The sequence below is a fragment of the Carassius auratus genome, chromosome 12, assembly GCF_003368295.1.
Source record: "Carassius auratus strain Wakin chromosome 12, ASM336829v1, whole genome shotgun sequence".
NCBI lineage: Eukaryota > Metazoa > Chordata > Actinopteri > Cypriniformes > Cyprinidae > Carassius > Carassius auratus.
In genome coordinates, this window is record NC_039254.1 from 17,045,383 (window position 1) to 17,067,443 (window position 22,061).

The 22,061-nt window shown below is 37.6% G+C and overlaps 3 protein-coding genes and 4 non-coding genes across 7 annotated transcripts; 4 read left to right on the forward strand and 3 right to left on the reverse strand.

Moving 5' to 3' along the window:
- The first annotated feature begins 209 nt into the window (after window positions 1-209).
- Window positions 210-282, forward strand: trnar-ucg (transfer RNA arginine (anticodon UCG)). Its single transcript has one exon. It is a non-coding gene; the product is annotated as a tRNA-Arg (tRNA).
- A 175-nt stretch (window positions 283-457) lies between these two features.
- trnam-cau (transfer RNA methionine (anticodon CAU)) lies at window positions 458-529 on the forward strand. Its single transcript has one exon. It is a non-coding gene; the product is annotated as a tRNA-Met (tRNA).
- A 481-nt stretch (window positions 530-1,010) lies between these two features.
- Window positions 1,011-4,641, reverse strand: mrpl58 (mitochondrial ribosomal protein L58). Its single transcript, XM_026277334.1, has 6 exons — window positions 4,418-4,641; window positions 4,275-4,302; window positions 4,133-4,192; window positions 1,518-1,600; window positions 1,262-1,431; window positions 1,011-1,162 (listed from the first exon to the last, which is right to left on the reverse strand). The coding sequence occupies exons 1-6, from the start codon at window positions 4,610-4,612 to the stop codon at window positions 1,078-1,080; spliced, it is 621 nt and encodes a 206-aa protein (XP_026133119.1). The 5' UTR covers window positions 4,613-4,641; the 3' UTR covers window positions 1,011-1,077.
- A 121-nt stretch (window positions 4,642-4,762) lies between these two features.
- trnaq-cug (transfer RNA glutamine (anticodon CUG)) lies at window positions 4,763-4,834 on the reverse strand. Its single transcript has one exon. It is a non-coding gene; the product is annotated as a tRNA-Gln (tRNA).
- Window positions 4,835-5,708: 874 nt separating this feature from the next.
- trnar-ccu (transfer RNA arginine (anticodon CCU)) lies at window positions 5,709-5,781 on the reverse strand. The gene has a single exon. It is a non-coding gene; the product is annotated as a tRNA-Arg (tRNA).
- Window positions 5,782-5,999: 218 nt separating this feature from the next.
- wdr45b (WD repeat domain 45B) lies at window positions 6,000-11,526 on the forward strand. Its single transcript, XM_026277336.1, has 10 exons — window positions 6,000-6,391; window positions 8,042-8,116; window positions 8,527-8,628; window positions 8,747-8,834; window positions 9,052-9,146; window positions 9,232-9,422; window positions 9,586-9,671; window positions 9,762-9,863; window positions 9,969-10,090; window positions 10,239-11,526. The coding sequence occupies exons 1-10, from the start codon at window positions 6,325-6,327 to the stop codon at window positions 10,343-10,345; spliced, it is 1,035 nt and encodes a 344-aa protein (XP_026133121.1). The 5' UTR covers window positions 6,000-6,324; the 3' UTR covers window positions 10,346-11,526.
- Window positions 11,527-12,233: 707 nt separating this feature from the next.
- On the forward strand, window positions 12,234-21,772 carry foxk2a (forkhead box K2a). The gene is made up of 9 exons (XM_026277335.1): window positions 12,234-12,732; window positions 13,661-13,855; window positions 15,514-15,655; window positions 15,800-15,946; window positions 16,440-16,633; window positions 16,863-17,059; window positions 17,461-17,742; window positions 18,283-18,483; window positions 20,123-21,772. The coding sequence occupies exons 1-9, from the start codon at window positions 12,440-12,442 to the stop codon at window positions 20,272-20,274; spliced, it is 1,803 nt and encodes a 600-aa protein (XP_026133120.1). The 5' UTR covers window positions 12,234-12,439; the 3' UTR covers window positions 20,275-21,772.
- Window positions 21,773-22,061: the final 289 nt, after the last annotated feature.

Sequence of the window (22,061 nt, forward strand, 5' to 3'; positions counted from 1 at the left end):
TTATTGGTAACAATAATGGTAACAATTGTAACGTTACATGAAAATTGAGTTAGTTTGTTGCTAAATGCTCGTTTGTTCCTCTGCCGCGAGTAATCGTTCCAAGTCAAACCAGAGTCATCAGCTTGTTATCGTGGCTAGTATTAATATTTATATAATTAATGTTCGTACAATTATGGTAAATTATGTTGTGGAAGTGCCACGTATATGTGGACCGCGTGGCCTAATGGATAAGGCGTCTGACTTCGGATCAGAAGATTGAGGGTTCGAGTCCCTTCGTGGTCGCATTTTTACAATTATTCATGTCACACAAACATACACCAAAATGAATTAAATTTTAAAACGGCGAATTTGTTTTAAAAACGTAGTATAAATTTTGCAATGGATCACTTAATGAATATAGATTTGTTAAATCTGCTTGTGCGCAGTATTACTAGATCTGGATTGCCCAATCATACTAAGCAGAGTGGCGCAGCGGAAGCGTGCTGGGCCCATAACCCAGAGGTCGATGGATCGAAACCATCCTCTGCTAGGTACCTTTTTTTTTTTTTTTTTTTTTATCCTCATCCCCAAAATCACTTTCTTACGTCATTTTCTTACAATGTATCACGTTCGTTTACTGCGAGACAAATAATAATTTTGATATGTGTATGTATATATATATATATATATATATATATATATATATATATATATATATATATATATATATATATATATATATATATATATATATATATATATATATATATACATACATACATACATACATACATACATACATATATATATATATATATTATTTTTTTTAGTTTTTGTCACATTTATGGCAAGTGAACTGGATGAGTAAATTCTAGTGTTATACACATCTTAATTCTAATTAAATGCACTACAATAGTATTGAATTAATGAATACAGAATAATTATTTATTTAATTCATATGTTGATTCAAGTAATCTGACATGTACTTCAGTAGATGCTACAACCTACAACCAGCAAAAGAACATACAGCCTTTACAGTGTCATTTTGCAATGTTTATATCAAAGTTTGAATACAGAACAAACAATAATGTTTTGGGTTCAGTCAAAGTCAATTTGTCTTGCTTGCTTTGTTGCGGTATGTAATTTCTTCTGTTTGAGTCTTTCCAAATTTCTTTTCTCTAATCTGCACAGACAGACAAAACATCTATTACCTATTTTTGTTCAAACAAATATTGCATTTGTAATACCTTTTACACATATGCTTTGCTTCATGCATTCTAACCTATGAGCTCTCAGGGCGATATCCTCCTTAGAAGGCTCTGGTTTCTGCTGGCTGGCTTCAGTAATCATTTCTGAGATCTTCTGAAGACAGTCTTCTAGATTTCTCTGTTGGCTTCTGCTAATCTCCGAGGTCACAATTAACTCTCCAGCTTTGTTGACACGTGTTTTATTCTGTTGACACAAGTATTAATGCTTTGAGCAGTGGATGTTTCACACGTGCATGCTATTATAAGACTTACTGAAGAGGTTACACTTACTTTTAAGAGAATCTCCTGCCTCACTTCTTCTGGAATCCATTCTGCTGTTTGCACATGGAAACGGACCTCTGCTTTTGTACTGACTGCAAATAAATATTACATAATATAAAGTGGCAAAACAAAATACTGACTTTATTTAAAATACCTTTTTGACACGTAATGTTTACATTGTATAGGATTAATGGATGTGTTCAACAATATTTAGAACTGTTAAACGTTTGACCTGAAAGGCATTGTTATTTGACAAAACCATTCCAATATTATCCTAAACTACTGTTTAGTTACATTAACCTAACCCTAACCTTACACACATTCATTTTTAGCATAATAAGAAAAGTATAATTAAATAGTAGTGTGTGATTTTTCAGTAACTAGTAGTGTAACTAATTACTAATAAGATTTCAGTGATAATATTTCAGTTGCCATCCATAAAACAGCTTAGTTAATTACTTTTGATGCCTCAACCCTGTTGATTTAAAATCCATTATCAAATAATTTATTTGATTTGAATGATTTGAAAACTCGCACATTAATGTGATGTCCCAAGTGCAGCAGGCAAGCTTGGAATATGGAAAATCTTACATTCAGCAGATAGAAAAAATATATAAATAAAATAAATAAATAATAATAATATATAATAACTTGTGTTGTCACGGTACCAAAATTTCAGTATTCGGTACCGATACCAGTGAACATCCACGGTTCTCGGTACCAATTTCAGTACCAAAGCAAAACACAAAAATATGCTAATAACAAAAAAAAAATATTCCATTCCTTTCTTTATACTAATTTACAATTGTGTTTAAAGTTTTGTCTACAAGTAATATACAGTAATTATGAAAAACAGTAAACAAGTTTCACCCAAATGTAACTTGTCTTTTAATTAATGAAATGTTAAAATAGTCGGCAGGTGCATTTGAAATGTTTTAAGAAATCTGGCAATAAATGCCATCTCAATTCTGCTTTATGACTATGAATTATTATATGCAATAACAAACAATAGTCAAGCACTGTAAAATAATTTGCCACAGACTCAACTGACTGACTTCTCTTTTGTATGATTTCATGAGTCTCTTCCGAGCTATAGAATTGTACTTGTTTGACCTCATATCTGAACTTTTTTTACAAATTGATAATAGAAATAAATAATAATAATAATGATAATAAAAACAGTTAATTCTTAGTCTAAGTGCAACCATATAGTAATCAAAATAGTATATATATATATATATATAATAATATATAATAATCAAAGTAAGCAACTCTTTCAATGTTCAAATCAAAGCACAAACAGAAAACAAAATTCTCTTCAAACATAATACAGAGCTAGGAGATGGTTATAACTACGCATCTTATTAAATTGTGCATACTAATTACAGTCTGGGGGAGGGGTTAGTATTAGGGGCGGGGTTAGAATTAGGCAATCATGTAGTGTCTTGAACAAGGGGGGTAATAATTGGGCAGGGGGTTGAAATTGGGCACAACACCGGCACTGATAGTAGTCAATATTGGAATAAACTAGTATCCAGGTGCCAGGGGCGTAGCAAGCTTTTCAAAAGTGCGGGGGATGGATGTGGTTTGTTTATAAACAAAAATGATGAATACATTGACAGAGGGGTACAAAATGCAAGGCTTAAAGTTCTCTGGCACTGTGCGGGATTTCCGGCTTGCAGCGTTTGGCTGGGAAAAAAAAATAATCCTACATTAAAAAAAAATAAAAAATAAAAAATCAGAAAAGGGGAGAAAAAAACGCCCACACAAAGCTTTTTCTCTGGTGGTATAAATAATGTAACAATTTACTGTTTTTAAACTTTAAAATAATATACACTTTTCTTTCATAGTTCTTCAACAGGTATGCAAACAATAGCTGCTGAACAATATCCCAATAATAGCAATTAGCATTAGTCTAAAAAACGAAATATAATACCGAAAACACTCGACATGTCAACAAAACGATTAACAGAACATCTTCCCAAACACATATCAAGCTTATTTAAAAACCACGAAAACATAAACACTCATTCAAAGTACCTGGAAAAGGGAGATGTAAATAACCATATCCATAAGTTCCCGCCTCCTCAACAAGAGATGACCAATAACATGCCAAGAGAGGCGGGACTTAAGGCAGAGCAGCCAATCATCAGCCGGTCACACTCAAAGCCGGTGTCATGTTTGAGAGGGAGGGGGAGGAGGCAGCCGCGGCGAGCGCAGACACAGAGCGGCCAGAGAAACGGAGGAGCGACTGTAGTAAGGCGTTTGTGCAAAACTGCGGGAAAACTTCAGAAAACGTGCGGGTGTCGAACCCTCTCACCGGGAAAAGTGTGGGTGTTAAAACCCCCACATCCCCCACAGGTGCGACGCCCCTGCCAGGGGCGCCCACACACTAATGAAAAAGATCTAGTACTATCTAATAACTAAGTACTAGTAACTTTACAAAAGACACTAGCTAAAGAATTAGAATTATTAAGTAATAAAATACTTCAGATACTAGTATCTTAAAAATAAGTACTAGTAGCATGAATATGGATACTAGCACGGCTTAAAGACTAAATGTTAAAACGGCTTGCCATATAGCAGCTGCTGCAGAAAACCTTCAAGAACGAAACGCAGTTTACCTTTATTGACATGTTGACCACCGGGTCCACTGCTCCGACTGTATGTTATCTTCAGTTTATCTAGAAGAGATGAAAGTTCATGAGCTGCGGATTTGGGTCGGTTTATTACAGATATGCTGAATCTGAATCCTGAACTTCTTACCGACCGGGATGCGCGAGAACCGATCGTCCTTAGAAGAAAATAACATTATGTTTAAGCAGTGCTATGTTGCACATCAATGAGTATCATGGAACAAATACACAAATTATGTTTTTTGTATCATGGAGAAATCAAAATATGATCACCTGTGTAAAATGCGATGCCTGTTTCATGTGGGAATAGCTGTTGCATGTTATGTGTTTCGGTCGCGTTTTGACATTACCGAGTAGGCCTACAGTTACTAAATTACGGCATATATTCCTCGAACATAATATTTTACGCAGCTGTAAGAAACATAAACTTGTAACCATGGTCGCCGCCATGTTGAAAATGAGGAACATGCTCGTGCAACGAAAACATCCGGGTGAAATCCGCTTTGGTTTCAGATGCGTGCTTACATTAAAAAGTGTGTGTAAAGTGCTCATGAAGACACAACGAAGTACAGCATTGTAGATTATTTTCTTTATGCAACACAATTAAACAATAAGTACAGGTTCCACCGAGATTTGAACTCGGATCGCTGGATTCAGAGTCCAGAGTGCTAACCATTACACCATGGAACCACCTGATACATAAACTGAAAGTCTCTTATTTAAAATAATAATTATCCCCGACAACACACGTATACAGTCTGTGGTTCTCACCGGTTTGCACAATGCAGTTGGTTACCTTGTGTCTATAAACATTATTTTCGTATTTTTTTATTGTAACATTTTTATTTGCTTGCCTTTTAAATATGCACTTATGATGTACGCTTACGTGAATATAAAATAACACTGTTATGTGAATAGTAATTTTTTATAGTAATAGACATTTAAAAATGTGAAACTTATTCAAATCGCGTGTTTGATAATGTCTAAATACCCATTCAGGTGCAAAACCAAAAATATAACTGGTCTAGAGCAACATTAAACAGCTCATACGGGTATCTAGTGGTTAAACCATGGCACAACACATGAACATTATTTTCTGTCTATCAATGCATTTAATTTGCCTCTTTGCACTTGCATTTAAAAACGTTTTCTAATTTAAACCTAAACACTACACTAAGTGTAATATAAATACTAAGCATATTAGAAAATATTATATATATTAAATGGTAAATAATGGATCATAATTATCGCACATATTATTTAGCACCAACAAATCGACTAAAATATAAGTAGAATTGAACTAAAATATGGTAGTTTTGTCGCACCGTACAATGATTCAAATGATTCAAGCCGCGGGTGCTTAAGATGGATTGCAAATGGCCAAAACTTGCACTTTGTTCACATACATTTCTTTTTTTCTTTTGAGAGGTGATCTAAATATTTGCGATGGAACATTGACAGGCTTATGTTACACTTCTATTTTGGCCTCTAAGGCTTAGAGCCGGTCACGTGACTGAAAACTATGATATACTAAATCAATCATACGCAAAATAAGAAAACCAGTCACCCCAGATGGGACTCGAACCCACAATCCCTGGCTTAGGAGGCCAGTGCCTTATCCATTAGGCCACTGGGGCAGCGACTACACCGCAACACAGGCGATTCACTCTTAACCGGTGATTCATGAGCGATTCTTCAAGTACATTTAAACTTTACGTATAATATTTTTTATCGCCTGAAATACCTTTCACGCCCCGTTTAAATAAACCTTTAGCAAAACCGCGTTTTTTGCTGCACAGAAAGTGCGCAACAGCTACTTAAATATATCGATAAGTAAACGGTTGGTAAATGTCCATGTTAGTCATGTGTAGACCGCAGCACTGTAATACTTTCTATGTTTTTCCTGATTTATAGAAATAAGCAGAGCACATAAAGATTGAACAGTGGGACTCCTGCAGTGAGATTACTGTACGATCCGCGGTCGCAGCTGCGCTTAAACCGGAGAAAAGAGGAACAACAGGCACTCTGTCAACTTCATTTCCTGGTTGCAGAGACAGTCATGATATTAACCCCCGTGAACATAGCATTAGCCTCCCAGCTCTAGCCTTCTCAGAGCAATGACGTCCTTTCGTTAGGCGTACAGTCTTTTCATTTAGATAAGCCAAATAACGTCAATCACTATGGATTTATTACCATCAAATCCCCACGGCAATGGACTACTTTATGCTGGATTTAACCAGGATCACGGTAAGATGTTTACTATTAGCTAACGCAAGCTAAAAACACTCTTATCGTTAACTTAAGTTTAAGAAACACAGAAGCCAGTGGATTGTTATTCATGTTAGACATCAAAAACGCATCAGTTTTTTTTTTTTTTTTTAGTTTTTAGTCCAGACGTCTTGTTGTAAGATCTATCACACTATAAGATTACCGTTTTGCCTAGCAAGCTAACGAAATTGTTAGCCATAACAGTTAGCCATGAACAGCTGGTTAGCCATAAAGGTGAAGTCACATGAGTGTCTTTCTTCTAGTGCTGCTGTCAGCTTTTTGTTGTGATTTATTGTATGTATTTTAATTGACCGAAAGATGTATATATGCACATAAACTGAAATATTCTTAAAAGGGACCACAACATATTAACAAACATTGACAGCTAATGTAGCCAGGCTAATGTCTGACTTCAGGGGATGATTCTGGGCATTTTGGATCTCAGTTAACTTGATTAACACTATCACAATCTAGGCCATAGAAACCCATCGATATAAGTGAATAACAAGGCTGTATTTATGTCATCACAACAGTGTCATGTATCCTGAAGCTCTCTATCTCTCTCTCAATACAGCAACGGAAATGTTAAAAGACCACTGCGAAATTATCAGTTTCTCTGGTTTTACTATTTGTAGTTATGCATTTGAGTAAAGTGAACATTTTGTTGTCGCTGTTGTCTTTTTCTGTCAAGTACTGACACAATTTCTCCCTGTTCTGAAATAAACATTGTCATTTGGAGCGTTTATTATTTGCAGTTTGCAGGTTTTTTCACACCTCATAATGTAGATAAAACAAGGTCATGTTCATTTTTAAACAGCATGATGCTAATGCCTTTTACTTGGGGAGAGTTCAAAAATCAGTATGTGGTGTCAGAATATCCCTTGTTATTTTCATCACAGCAGCTTTCATACGTTTGAATGCTCTCCACTAGTCTGTCACAATACTGTTGCTTTTCCTTATGCCACTCCTGGCACAAAAATTCAAGCAGCTCAGCTGTAAGATGGATTGACCATCCATCTTCCTCTTCCTCACATTCCAGAGTTTTTTCTAATTCAGGTTCAGGTCTGGAGAATGGTCCTCCTTCCACACCTCCATTGACCTGGTTGTGTGGCCTGGAGCATCCGATCCTCCAACAAATTTCACAGTGGATGGCTTGTAGACGTCTCCAGGTCTTTGTCTAACCATTAGACGACCAAGTGTTGGGCAAAGCTGAAAATTGGACTCCTCTACGGTCCATTCCTTATGGTCTTTTGCAAACCTTGGACTGGCTCTTCTTTGCTTCTCATTCAACAGACACTGGAAGGGAGTGTTTGTCATACATATATAGATGCTGATTTAAGAAAGAAATGTCTAGTGGTCTCTTATTTTTTTTTCAGCGCTGTATACGTGCCTGAATACATTTGCAGTACATCCTTGGGAGCAAATCACTAGTTGCTTTTCAAGCAGATGCTTATAAATGGTTGTCATAAGCACATACATGATTGTGTTTCTGAGAATGACACCTTCTTGTGGATGTTTACTCCGTTTAGTCCATCTCTAGAATGGTCCTCTTAAGGGTGAAACTGTAGAGCAGCAGGAAATCCCAGTATTTCCCGTTAAATGTTTTTTTTTTTTTCTTTCCCCCACCAGGATGTTTTGCATGTGGAATGGAAAATGGATTCAGGGTGTATAACACAGATCCTCTCAAAGAAAAGGAAAAACAAGGTGAGTCTTCTATTCTTTCATGACATGTTAAATGCTGCAGATATTCAATAAACACACCCTGAACTATGTTTGGATAAGACATTTACAGCAGGGGTTCACAAAGATTAAAACAATACGTGAAAGTTAGTCATTTGAGATTTTGGCTTGTGATTTTTTTTTAAACTTGCCTTATTAATGCAAATGCACACAACAAATGAAGACATCAGTTGTCTTTTGTAAGACAGATGTTGAGTATAAATGCATAAGCTGTTACAGACAACACATACGCTTAGTCCACGACTGTCAATTTCACTATCTCTAAACATTAAGCAACAGTTATTGATTCACCATTCAGTTTATGGGATCTGTGTCATCGACAGTATCCCTGCTTTATTGTGTTGTTGACTTTCATTAATTCTCTTTGCTCTCAGAGTTTCTTGAGGGAGGAGTTGGTCACGTGGAGATGCTTTTTCGATGCAATTATCTTGCGCTTGTAGGAGGTGGGAAAAAACCAAAGTACCCTCCCAATAAAGGTATGTTTCTCTTTCATCTGTTTGATGGCTTTTTTTTAATGCATGTTCTACTGGATTTTGCATCTGGTTGACACATGTATTGTTTCTGCAAGTAAATCTCTCCTGTCTTTTGTGTAAGTGATGATTTGGGATGACCTGAAGAAAAAGACTGTGATAGAGATTGAGTTTTCCACAGAGGTCAAAGCCGTTAAGCTTCGCCGTGACAGGTATTTATCTCATATGTTCTTGTAGTTGGACTCTTCATTTAAATTCTTTGGTATAAAATTAATTTAACTCTAAACATGTCTGATAACTACAAAAGCAGCCCTCCACCAGAGTTGGTGCCTTCTGATAACTCTGGTCCCTAGTTTGTGGATTTATTAAGAAAACAATAATGATTCGATTTAAGTTCCTTATAAAAGTCTGTTTTTGTGTGTGTTTCAGAATTGTGGTGGTCCTGGACTCCATGATTAAAGTGTTCACATTTACTCATAATCCTCATCAGCTGCATGTCTTTGAAACATGCTATAACCCTAAAGGTAAGTTGTATTGTAGCAATTCATCCGTGGTCTTATACTAACCCACAAACTATATAACTATATAAGACTATGACTGTCTTTGCAGGTTTGTGTGTCTTGTGCCCAAACAGCAACAATTCATTGCTAGCGTTTCCAGCCACTCACTCCGGACACGTTCAGATCGTAGATCTGGCCAATACAGAGAAACCTCCTGTGGATATTCCTGCACATGAAGGAGCTCTGTGCTGCATCGCTCTCAACCTTCAGGGCACACGGATAGCCACGGCGTCTGAAAAAGTCAGTTCAGTGCCACTGTTGATTTTGGCATCATTTGATCATTTTCGTCTTCATGTGTGTGACATGCAGAGCAAATCGATTTGATCATGTCATTAGATTCACACTGGTTGTTCCAGCACTGCATGTCAGCGATTGACTAAAAGAGAAAATGTTTTCTCTTTAGGGGACCCTGATCAGAATATTCGACACCTCAGCAGGTCAACTTATTCAGGAGCTGAGAAGAGGATCGCAAACTGCCAACATATACTGGTATAACATTGCACACATTATATATTCTATTGTATTACTGTAAAGAGGAATATATGTGTGTATTTATAACAGAGTGTGTTTCTATTTCAGCATCAATTTCAACCAAGATGCCTCTCTTATCTGCGTATCGAGTGACCATGGCACAGTCCACATATTTGCTGCCGAGGATCCCAAAAGGAACAAGCAGTCCAGGTTTGTGTTTCGACCACACTAAAGCTTTCAGTTGAAATCATCAACTTTTTATTATCGATTTATTGCAAATGTTGTTTACAGTCCTTAAACCCTGTTTTACCACAGCTTGGCATCTGCCAGTTTTCTCCCCAAGTATTTCAGCTCCAAGTGGAGTTTCTCCAAGTTCCAGGTCCCATCCGGTTCGCCCTGCGTCTGTGCCTTTGGAACAGAACCCAACGCTGTCATAGGTAGAGTGAAGCGTATTAAATGCACACTTTAAACATGAGCTCATATTAAAAAAAAAATAGATGCATGTGCTGCGAATAATCAATCATTTACTGACTTGCAATTGCTCAGCTGTTTGATGACTAATTTTTTTCTTCAATCCTCCTCCAGCTATTTGTGCTGATGGCAGCTACTACAAGTTTCTGTTCAACCAAAAAGGGGAGTGTTCAAGGGATGTTTATGCTCAGTTTCTGGAAATGACTGACGAGAAGATCTGACTACTTCACTTTACCAGATCCGTTTCTTTCTTGAGGATGATGTCAAAGGACTCGAGTGGCATTTGTAACACATATGACCGTGACAGACATATGGAGAAGATACCATAAGAAACTCTACATACTCTTTGATTCAAACATAAGAGACCTTTCTTAGAACAAACCGAGAGATGACTGAAAAACTGTGACCACAGAAAACACATTCTGTGGAGTGACAAGAGGGAAACCTTATTTTTTTGAAAGGACAACATTTTTTAAATGGTCTTCCATTGGATTTTTTTTAAGCTTTGGATGTCCTTGGCTTGGTAGCGAGAGCAAATCTCTTTATCCACTAACAAAACTATCTAATGTATGAAGCCCCTCTGTTACTAAGAGCAGAGGCGGGGGGGCAGACATGTACATCATTCACACAATGTATTTGCAAAAATTTGTTAGCGTTAGATATCGTTTTTCTTGCTGTATGAACGCTGGATACCGGATTAAAAGGATGTAACTACAGTGTTTAGACAAGTATAACAAAACGGCTATTTTATGGTGTAAATGTGTGCTTCTCAGTTCAAGTATTTGTTGGCTTACAAAAAAAAAAATCTAATTAATTTAATCAGTGCTCTGTAAACGTTTTACTTACTATCACACAAGATGCGTGACTGATATACACAACATATTGGGCCGTCGCATCATCATATTTAGTCTATATTTACACTAAATGGGTAAAAAATAAAATGGCCGACTCTAAAATCCTGTTTACTTCACAAGATAATTGAGAATAACTACATTGCTACTTTACAAGAGGTTAATTATAAGGCGAATTGCATACTAAACCTGGTTGCAGATGAATGCATTGAACTTAATCTTTTTGTTTATTAGCTGTAAAATTAGCACTTTATGTAGTATTGCAGTAGCCGCTGACACCTGATCTTTCTCTTTTAAAGACTAATGCACTCAGATTCTAGAAAAGTCCCCAGTTTGTCTTGTCATCTGAAGAACGTAGTGTTTTAATGTTTTTGTCTCAATTCTTCTAACTGTTCTTTGAAATGTATCTATAAGCTATTTTGTTACTCATTTCATGCTTTTGTCATTGATAACATGCAAGTGATACGTATAATTTCATGAAGATGATGATGTAAGATGGTGGCCACAGAATTCAGTATCATATGACAAATTAAAGATGATTGTAAAATCAAGAATGGCAATTGTTTCTTAATGATAAGAGCAATTTTAGGCCTCTAATGATGGGACAGAGATGATTCCTCTGTTGGTGGAAAGATGTGTGTGGAAGTAATTTTAGCATTAATTTATTTGCTTTTTTCCAAAGTGTGTGTGTGTTTATTGTGATAAACGTGCCAACGTTTGGAAAGTAGATTCTGCTTTTATGTTGTTCAAATATATGGTAAAGAAAATCTTGCAATGATCAGTAGATTTTGCATTTTATGCAATCTCTAATCTCTAATCTCTAATCTGCAATGCAGCATACTAACATTACGAAAGCACCTTTAACACGGAGTAGAGTAACGGGGTAATGGAGCAGTTTCTAAGCTGCGTAACGTTAATTAAGAAGCACTATTATTGTCAAGAAAACCGAAGTTCCGTAGAGATGTGTAGATTATTGTATCGCCATAAAATGTACGACCACGATTTTAGTCTAAGAGAGTTATTCTGTGGGTAGGATGCCAAGAAACGACAGCATCACTAGCCAAAGTCTGAGTCTGTAGCATCATCGCCCGATATTCCACTTCGAACATGCGTGTCAGCCAGCACACAGCGCAACCAAACTTCATCGCTACACGCTAGGCTTGTTCGTCTAACTGCTGATTGGTGGATTATATTTCTCTCCTCAAGAGCAGCGGAATTATTGGTTACTACCGCTGTCAATCAACCCGACCCCGCCTCCAGGGTTTGTTTGGTAGCGTTTACCGTTTTCTCATTCTCTCTGTCGCGGCTGTGGGTTGGAGCCGCTGTCCCTCGGCTGGCACGTTCCTTCGTGTTTATTTCTCATTCTTTGATTCGATCCCCCCACTAAATTCTGCAAGCAGCCCTCCCGACCGAGCATCAGCCGTCTGCTGCCTCATTTTGATAGTCTCAAGAGTAATAATAAAGATGGCGGTGAGCGGGATGTCAGGGTCGTTTGTCGCCCGGCTCGAGGGCCGAGAATTCGAGTATCTGATGAAGAAGCGCTCGGTCACCATCGGTCGGAATTCGTCACAAGGCTCCGTGGACGTGAGCATGGGCCATTCGAGCTTTATTTCACGGAGGCACCTCGAGATTTTCTCCGCCGGCGAGGATGGAACGGGAGGCGGAGATTTCTACCTTCGATGCCTCGGCAAAAACGGGGTGTTCGTGGACGGGGTGTTTCAGAGACGAGGGGCTCCTCCTCTCCAGCTTCCCCGCATGTAAGCTAACGACTGTCGGTTTGAATTAGACCGGCGCCAGCCGCGTGAAGGCGTTTGCGACGATCGCTCGCGGTATTTGTTTTGTTTCGCGAGCAGCACGTGTTGATAATGACAACCGCCACTTACGCACGTCTCGCGGTGCAGCCGTCGATTAGCACAACAGCTAACCGTTCCCCTCAGTCTGTTTACACAACACTAGTCGCCTAAAGCATGACAAATTTCCTTTAAGATTCCAGATGGTCAGTGTGTTTTGGGTTCATTCGGTTCCTGATGCCCTCAGCTGACCCAAATCGCGGAAGTTAATAAAATATGACGTATGCCTGAGGCACTGATTAAATGAAAGAATAGGAAATGGTCATCAGAAACAATAGCCTGGTTAATAGAATTCATGTTTTTATGCACTATAATTTTAATAATCTATTGTAGTCATGCGTTTTAACGCACTATTTTGACCTTGCATTCAGTGTATTGCTTGCATGACTTAAAAGCTGCATTTGGTACGTTAATTTACATTTATAGTGATTCCATTTTTAAATGATTTTGTTTTGTTTAATGGGTGGCAAGTTATGGCCTTGTGTTTTGTTGTTGCAGAGGAGTGCATGTATATCAGACGAGCTTCAAATCATAGTTATTAATTCCACTTATTCTACAGCTGAGCATTTTTTATTTCATGCTTTATATATGATGTGATATGTGAACGAGCTGCAGGGTTAATCTGTTAAATGGTGGATAAAGGTTTAAATATATTTCTGATGGTTAAATGTGTCTGTCGTGTAATCGGGTCAAGCAGGTGTCCATATATAAACCCGGCTCTACTTTTGTGTTCTGTTGCTGGCTGGTTTGTGAATCAGTATGTCTGCTGTATTTTTAATGCTACTCCATCAATGCGTAAGTGGCTGAGATTCCAGCTCTGTTCTCTGTTTTGTAGGTGCACTTTCCGATTTCCCAGCACAAATATCAAAATTACATTCACTGCCTTGTCCAGTGACAAAAGGGACCGCAGGAACGCGCCTGAGTCTCCTGTGAAAGCGGTCCAACCCCAAATCTCGCCGCTGACCATCAACATTCCTGACAACATCGCCCACCTGATGAGTCCCCTGCCGTCTCCAACAGGTACAATCAGGTAAGCGCATCTGCTTCAACTTCCTTGTCTCATCATCTCATACTGACCCTTTATCCAAAGGCCTTATTCTAACATTTGCATTTATAGTGGTAATTTAGCAGATGCTTTTATCTAAAGCGACTTAGAAATGAGGACAACAGAAGCAATCAAAACCAACCAAAGAGCAATAATATGCAAGAGCTATGACAAGTCTTTAAAACAAGCAGTTAAAAAACGAATAGAGAGTGGAAGTATTATTTTATAGATAGTTAGAGGGTCAAATAAAGATGGAAGAGATGTTTTTAGCTTTGCTTCTTGAAGATGGCTAAGGACTCATCTGCTCGGATTGAGTTGAGAAGGTCATTCCTCCAGGAGGGAACCGTTAGTGTAGGGCCCTATGAAATCAGTTTTATTTTTTCCCACATTCCGTTTTTTTCTGTGTTTTTTCTGGATTCTGTTTTTTTCTGTTTTAATTTTACTCAACTCCTTTTAAATGGTTAAATTAAATTGTATTAATTAAAAAGCATGTCCAATTAATTAAAGTCATAAAACGTATACATTTTCACATCAATTTATTAAAAGTTTAACAAAAAGTAAATGTTTAGGGCCCTATGAAATGTTTTATTTTTTCTTCACCATATGTTTTATTGTTACCTAATTCTGTGTTTTAGCATGTCTAATTATTTAAATTATCTAAATGAAACTTAATTTATTAATTGTTTTCTTTAAAATATCCTTATGAAATGTTTTTTCTCCTCATTTATTCTGTTGTGTATTTACATTTTTCTGGTTATCAAATAAAGGCATAAAACATTCATTTAATTTCTTTTAATTATTGAAAATTAAGCAAACTTTTATTTTTTGGTAAACAAAGGGTATTTACTATTAAAAATAAAACATGGAAGAAATGTTGTGAGATTATTCTTTAAAAAAAATGTTTGTTTCATTTTAGTAGTAGTAGTAGTGGGCTATGTACATTCTGCTGAACAATAGCAATAGTACAATTGGCAAATACTTCTCATTAAATTAAACCAGACTTTTATTTTGACGGGTTACAGTACCTTTACAGTTCTGTGTATGTGCTACTACAGCATATGATGTGATATGACGCTAGTTTTATTGAAATCAAATGGTCAGATGCTCATGAAGTGACTCTCAGAGCAGTTCTGGAGATGTTCCTCATGTGTTTTCATCCTTATTTGGAGAGACGACAGACGCTGAAATTACTGCGAGCGTCACGCGTCCTTAATAAAGGAATCGCGCTTCTGCGCTATTCATTTGCACAGACATGCAGAACATGCAGGATTCATATTTAAATAGTTTACCGGCTTAATATTTGCAGATATTAGTCCATATGGTGATTTGATGTAAGTGCAATGACCTACTTTTGATTAATTCATTCAAAATTTGACAAATTCTGTGACATTCCGTGTTAAACTGTAAATTCTGTTTTTATGACTGGATTCCACGATTCCGTCTGCGTTTTCTGCATCGTGGAATTCATAGGACACTATTAGTGTAAAAGTCTGTGAACGTGATTTCGTGCTTCTTTAGGATGTCACAGTAATGCACCGTTCACTTACAGAACACAGGCTTCTAGAGGAGACACTTAAGTGTCATTAGGATGTTTTTATTTATTTTTATAAATCATGCTAATTTGTAATTTTTGTTTTTTTCAGCGCTGCCAACTCCTGTCCGTCAAGTCCCCGAGGTGCGGGACTGTCCAGTTATAAAATGGGTCGAGGTCTCACAGCTGAACTGATCAATGAAAACTCCCAATCAGAAAATGACAAGGAAGCGTCTGGAGGAGACAGTCCAAAAGTACGAGATGTTTAAAAAATGCATGCAGCCGTGTAGAATAATGATGTCTTGTATATCACTCTTCCTGTGGACATTACTGAACCAGACTGGTCTAATCTGAAATGCAGTAACCTGTCCCAATGCTCTTTTTCTTGTCTTTAACAGGATGACTCCAAGCCTCCTTACTCGTATGCACAGCTTATTGTTCAGGCCATCACAATGGCTCCAGACAAACAACTAACACTGAATGGAATATATACACATATTACTAAGAATTATCCATATTACAGGACAGCAGACAAGGGCTGGCAAGTGAGTGTCAATCAGCTCTTCAGACTGTTTAGTCATTTAATGTAATTAGTCATATGCATTCATTATACAGCATTGGTAGGAACAGTTTTTTTAATGGAGTTGAGTGTAACAAGCACTTGTTAGTAGTTTTCTGAATTAGTGAGAATATCTAAAGAGGTCATACCATGAGGAATCTCAATGCTTTCTTTGTGCTTTTGATATATATATATACACACACACACACAACTTGTTATGTCAGATTGATAGGTACATCAAAGCATGATTATCTACATTTATAAGTTAAAGAAGATAAAGCTATTGTCTCTTAATGACCAAAGAGCTGAGAAGTACTCCAAAGCTCTGCTCTACTGACTATGTGTCAGCTCTGCAGACCCTTTTTTTCATGTTGTTTCTTTTTAATTGCTTCATCCTTACAAATAACAAATTCAATTAAATTTGTACTTTAAGCGGCTGCGAAAACATTAACCCTTTTGTTGCTTTTTAACTCTCCTAGAACTCGATCCGTCACAATCTATCTTTAAACCGCTATTTTATCAAAGTGCCCCGATCTCAAGAGGAGCCGGGCAAAGGCTCTTTCTGGAGAATAGACCCCTCATCTGAGGGAAAGCTCATCGAACAAGCTTTCCGCAAGCGCAGGCCGCGCGGTGTGCCCTGTTTTAGGACCCCACTCGGGCCACTCTCATCCAGGTGATCATTAGTATTCTTCCCGTGTTGTTATTGTAAGACTGTTATCATTTTAGATGAATCGTGACTAAATTGTAATCACTCTTTGTAACAAACAGACTTCAATTGCTATTTTATGGTGGTGTGGGTCCCAGAGATTGAATGCTTGCTTCCCATGCTTTTAAACAAACAGACCTTCATGAACAATGTCACTTGAGTTTATTCATTAAGTTTGCTTCCTGTTGCGTCTCAGGAGCGCTCCAGCGTCTCCTAACCACACAGGGGCACTGTCGGCCCACTCCAGTGGCGTTCAGACCCCAGACAGCTTATCAAGAGAAGGCTCGCCTGTTCCTATGGACCCGGAGCCCACACCTGCCTCCACTCCTGCTCCAGCCATTCAGCCCAAATTAGCAGTCATACAAGAGGCTCGCTTTGCACAGAATGCTCAAGGTAAGGTCATTCCTCATGCACGTGTTCATAGTTGAGTACTGAGTTTAATGTTCACATATCGGCCTGATTTGGTTCATTGGTGAATCAGATCAAATCAGTTTTGAAGCATCCTTATCCAGCTATCACAAAATGCCTGGAAAAGTCATGGAAATCCATTAGTGAGAAACTATGGAAGTCTTTAATGTAATAAACCCATTGGACTTGTTTTATCACATTTACTGTTGTTTGCTCACTGTATAAATAAACCTGTAAATATGTAGCGTCCTTAAGCATCTCTCTAAAATATAATCATCACGTGTGGGGCGTTGTTCTAGAGCACATTACAGAGCAACCCAACATTCAGATTGTGTTTTCCCACTGCTGGTTGGCTGCATTTGAACCAAACGTATGTTTCCACACAGGTTCGCCTCTCAACACCCAACCGGTTCTCATCACAGTTCAGAGGCAGCTACCGCAGACCATCAAACCTGTGACCTACGCCGTCGCCACACCGGTGTCCACTCCCACATCCCAGCAGCCCGTCATGCAGACGGTCCATGTGGTGCATCAGATCCCTGCGGTTTCCGTTGCGACAGTAACCGGACTGTCTACAGCTAACACACACATGGCAGAGCCGGTGTTTACCCAGTCCAGCATCATTAAAGCAGAACCGCATGAAAACGGAGAGCTCCAGGAGCTCAAAGGTGAGCATGCAGAATTAAGGTCTGTACAGACTTAAAGCCTGTATATTAAACACACTTGCTTTATTTTGTATTTTTCAAGTTATAAAAGTGAATCATTGATCAAAGTGATTTTTTTTTTTCGTTGATTTTCATCAATGACAGACTGCAGCAGGTTTCACTTTAAAAGCAGCGTTATTTTTTTGATGCCAGCTTGGTGTTTCCCGGACTTTAGATGCTATTTCTTGTCCATGTATCTATTTATTTGGTGAAAAGCCTTGTAATCAGTGGTCTGACTCTCTTCCTTAAATGTTGTCTGAATTTGTTCGTCCATGTTGGCTCAAAGCCATTTGCTGAATTATGTTTTTTATTCGAGTTTAACTCTAATCAATATTTCACGTCCAGTTCTTTACTTATGTGGCAAGTAGCCATGTAATGAGCAGGATAATGTATATCCGGTGTTTCATGAAGGGGTTTGGATTAAGACTGGCTGGATGTCGGTTAACCATTTCAGATGTCAGAGAGAATGACTAATCTTTAATCCTGTTTTTACATTTTTCTCAGTGAAAGTGGAGCCCCTGCCTGCTATTACAACCACTTCTATAGGTGGGACAGGTCGCATTCTTCAGACGTCCCAGTCCAGCCCAATACAGACAATTACTATAGTGCAACAGGCTCCAATTGGCCAGCATCAGCTGCCCGTCAAGGCCATCACTCAGAACGGGACGCATGTGGTCACTGCTGTCCAAGGATCTGGCAATACAGGTCAGGAACCAACGTCTGCATTATCGCTATGTATTTACATTATAATCACAGCCAGGATTCATAATTTATATGGCATAACTTAGAACATTTATTAAAGCTGGGTGGTTATATCTTAATTTCAACTAGAGTTTTTTCTTATTTTTGTAGTGTTACAAATCTAATGCAATCCATGCTTCCCTTAATGTTTCATTTAGTTGTATCTTTCTTAATCTATTTTTTATTTTAATTGTGTTGGTCTAGGTGTGAATTACGTTGTTTTAAAGGGGTTCTGAACCAAGAAACCAAAATTCCCTTGATCTTTTGAAATATAAGAGGTCATTGTGCTATGAAATCATCCTGTAAGTTTCAGAACTCAAAACTAAAGCGGTCTAAAAACTAAAATTATATGCATTGCCTTCCTTCTGATCCCAACGTTACAATGAATGTTGGGATCATTATCTTCATAATGTTTTAATGGGATTTTCAAAAAGATTGAAACTATAAAGCGATGATGTGATGACTATATTGGATCTGAAAGTCATGTCACTATTCTCGCTAATAGACTATTTATTTTCAAACAAGACCTAAATATTGTTTGAAAGTCTTTTGGTTCTGTGTTGTTCAGTCAAACTTTACATGAGGGCTTCTTTAATTAACATTAACTGCAATTAAAAATTATTTGAAACCTTAGTTAATCTTCGGTTATTCCAATAATTAATAAAATCAAAAGAACTAATAGTTGTAATATTTTATTATTATTTATTTTTTACCCGAATAATAACTTCTGTAGCTAAATGTAACTATTTCTCATTGTGAATGTTAATGCATTAACTGAGATTAATTAATGAGATCTTGTTGTAAAGTGATACCTATTGGTCTTTATAAATCTTTTGCACTTTAATCTGTGTAAAATGTTTTATTTTATTCAGTTTTTTTTTTTTGTGTGTGTGTGTGTGTGTGTGTGTAGTGTAGTGCTTCATTGTATTTTAAAGTTCAGTTATTTTTATCTGAAAAGTTACTAAACCTGTTATACTGTTATTCATTTTTTTTCCTGAATTTCAGTACCATGATAATACCTTGATAATACCTTGATAAAAGCTTTGCCAATTAATCGTAACATGAAAATTTGAATAATGATTCTTTGATTGTTAATTTAAACACTGAAAGCTCTTGGGAATAATCGAAAATGTACATTCCTTGAATTATGAACATGTTTAAGCAAATCCACTGTTAAAAAGATAAAAGCTCTATAAATGTGTGATGTTTCCAACCTCAGTGAGTAATCTTACTAATCAATCATGATCTCACTCTTAAAATTATATTTCAAATTTTCTAATGAGAAAGACTAGTGTTAATGATGCAGAAAGCTCATTAAATATATCTTAGCCTTTGAAGAAAGAAATGCTGCCCCTAGTGGTTGATTTTAGTGTTAGCTTTAGGGCAGGCAGGACAGTTTGCACACAACAGGAAAAGAGCTACATTTTCACTAGTGCTCACAGGCTTCTGCTCCATACTTCTCTATATGGTTATGAATCTTCCCATCAGTACATTTGTTTTTACAAACTGATGTATTACAGTCGGCAATTTCTAGCTTTGAACCCAGAGCGTTGCTTTAGCTCGTCTTGCGCACAACTAACGCGATCCGTCTGCTGTTTTTCAGCGAGCCCTCTGCACATGCTGGCGACCCACGCCTCGGCCTCGGCATCTCTACCAACCAAACGGCAGAACGGAGACCAGGCAGAGCAGCCTGACACCAAAAGAGCCAAGACTGAAGACACGGCAGAGAGAGACAAGCAGAACGCCACTGACTAGGGCTCCCATGTCACGACCTTTGACCTCAACCCATTTTTTGTTTCTCCCCGCCTGCCACGCACCTGCTGCAGCCACATCACCTGTTAATGAATCTAAGGTGCCAAATAGTGAGGTGAGATGAAAGTCGGTGGATTTTGGAGAGAAGTAGTGATTAGAATCGGGCTGAGAGTAATGCGAGGTGGAGGTGTAAAGAGAGAGGTTGCTGTTCTGATAGAGGGACGGAGGGCCTTTTACATGATTAGGTAAATACTCACAGATATATGCACACACATATATTAATATAGCCTACTTGAAGTTATAAAATGAAATGTATTGTGGGTGTAACCCAGCAGAGAAGGTCTCCGTCTCTGTGAACTCTGGGCTGAACGTGAATGGAGAGCAAATAGACGAACATCCTTTGTGTTAGCGAACAAACGACCGGCCAATGACCGATAAACATATTAACGTAAAGTCACGCATGTGTATCAGATGTGTGCTCCAGATTCCCATGGTCCCAGGTCTTGAACATTTGCATTCGACTGAAAAGACAGGTCAGATATGGACTTGCCAAACATCGTTTAACACCGATTAGCTCTTAAAATGTGAACCTGCTTCTTATTTCAGCTTCATATTCACAGATGGGAAGTTTAGCGTTTTTTTTTTTTTTCATCTCTTGGGCAAAGGGAAATGTGGGGAGGTTTTTTTTTTTACTTTATTATTTTTTTTCCTCCTGTTTCATGGCAGCTAGCTACCATGTCCACCTACCTAATGCAGTCTTTAGTAGATATGCAGTATTTTGTCGTATGTGTACTTTAGGATCTTATTTGTGTGTGTTTCCTGAGGCACAAATACTCAACTTAAGAGGCAGTGCAGAAGTAAGGTCATTTTGCTTTTGCTTTTTTTCCTTTTTGTTTTTAAAGACGTGGAAATGAATGTAGTTTCTTCATGTTTATTTTATCATCAAACTTTGTTTTTCTTTTTCAGAAAAAAAAAAACACTATTGAGGGTTTGAGTTATTTGCTATTACATCAAATCAAAATGATGTTTACTCCCATCCTCTTTTTCATATTTTAACCAATAGCCTATGAGATAAATATATTTCCATTTGTACTTTAAAATATATCAGCTTGCATGAACGTGTTGAGAAAATGTGCTGTATCTGATTTGTTTCCTGACTGCAGGAAACTGCAGAAGATGAAAGAAGAAAAAAAAAATGCAAAATAATATTTTATACAATTTGGGATCATTACTGCACTTACCTTTTTTTGATTCTGATATTTCCTTTCCTCCCCATTGTTTTTCCTTTTATATTCGAGATGTCGTTGGCTGTGTTTGTTATCTTTGTGTTGAAGTTGTCTTTGCCTGTTAATATTATTTTATTCTGTTCAAACAACTGAAAGAGTCTCACAGATAGTACATGTTCCACAAGGACAAATAAGTGGTAGATGTTGTTCAGCTTCAGTGGGTATATGCATTTTTTTATAAATTAAATTAAAAACCCCATAATTTCTGTTCTGTATTTGTGTGACCGCTGAAGAAGATGATTTGCGTTGTCTAGATGGCGCTGTACGACACTTCTGTGCAGGATGATATAAATGTTATCGCAACAGTCTCCAACATCTCCGAGCGAGAGAAAACTAAAGCCAAGCCTCTTGTTCTTTTGTTATCAAAAGTAGGACAACAATAGCCGGCCCATTATTGTGAAAGGCTTTGTTGACTGTCCTTGTGGAGTTAAAGGACACCCAGAAGGGAGGGTTTGCCACAAAACATTAAGGACATGAATGATTTATTGTGAAATATACTACATT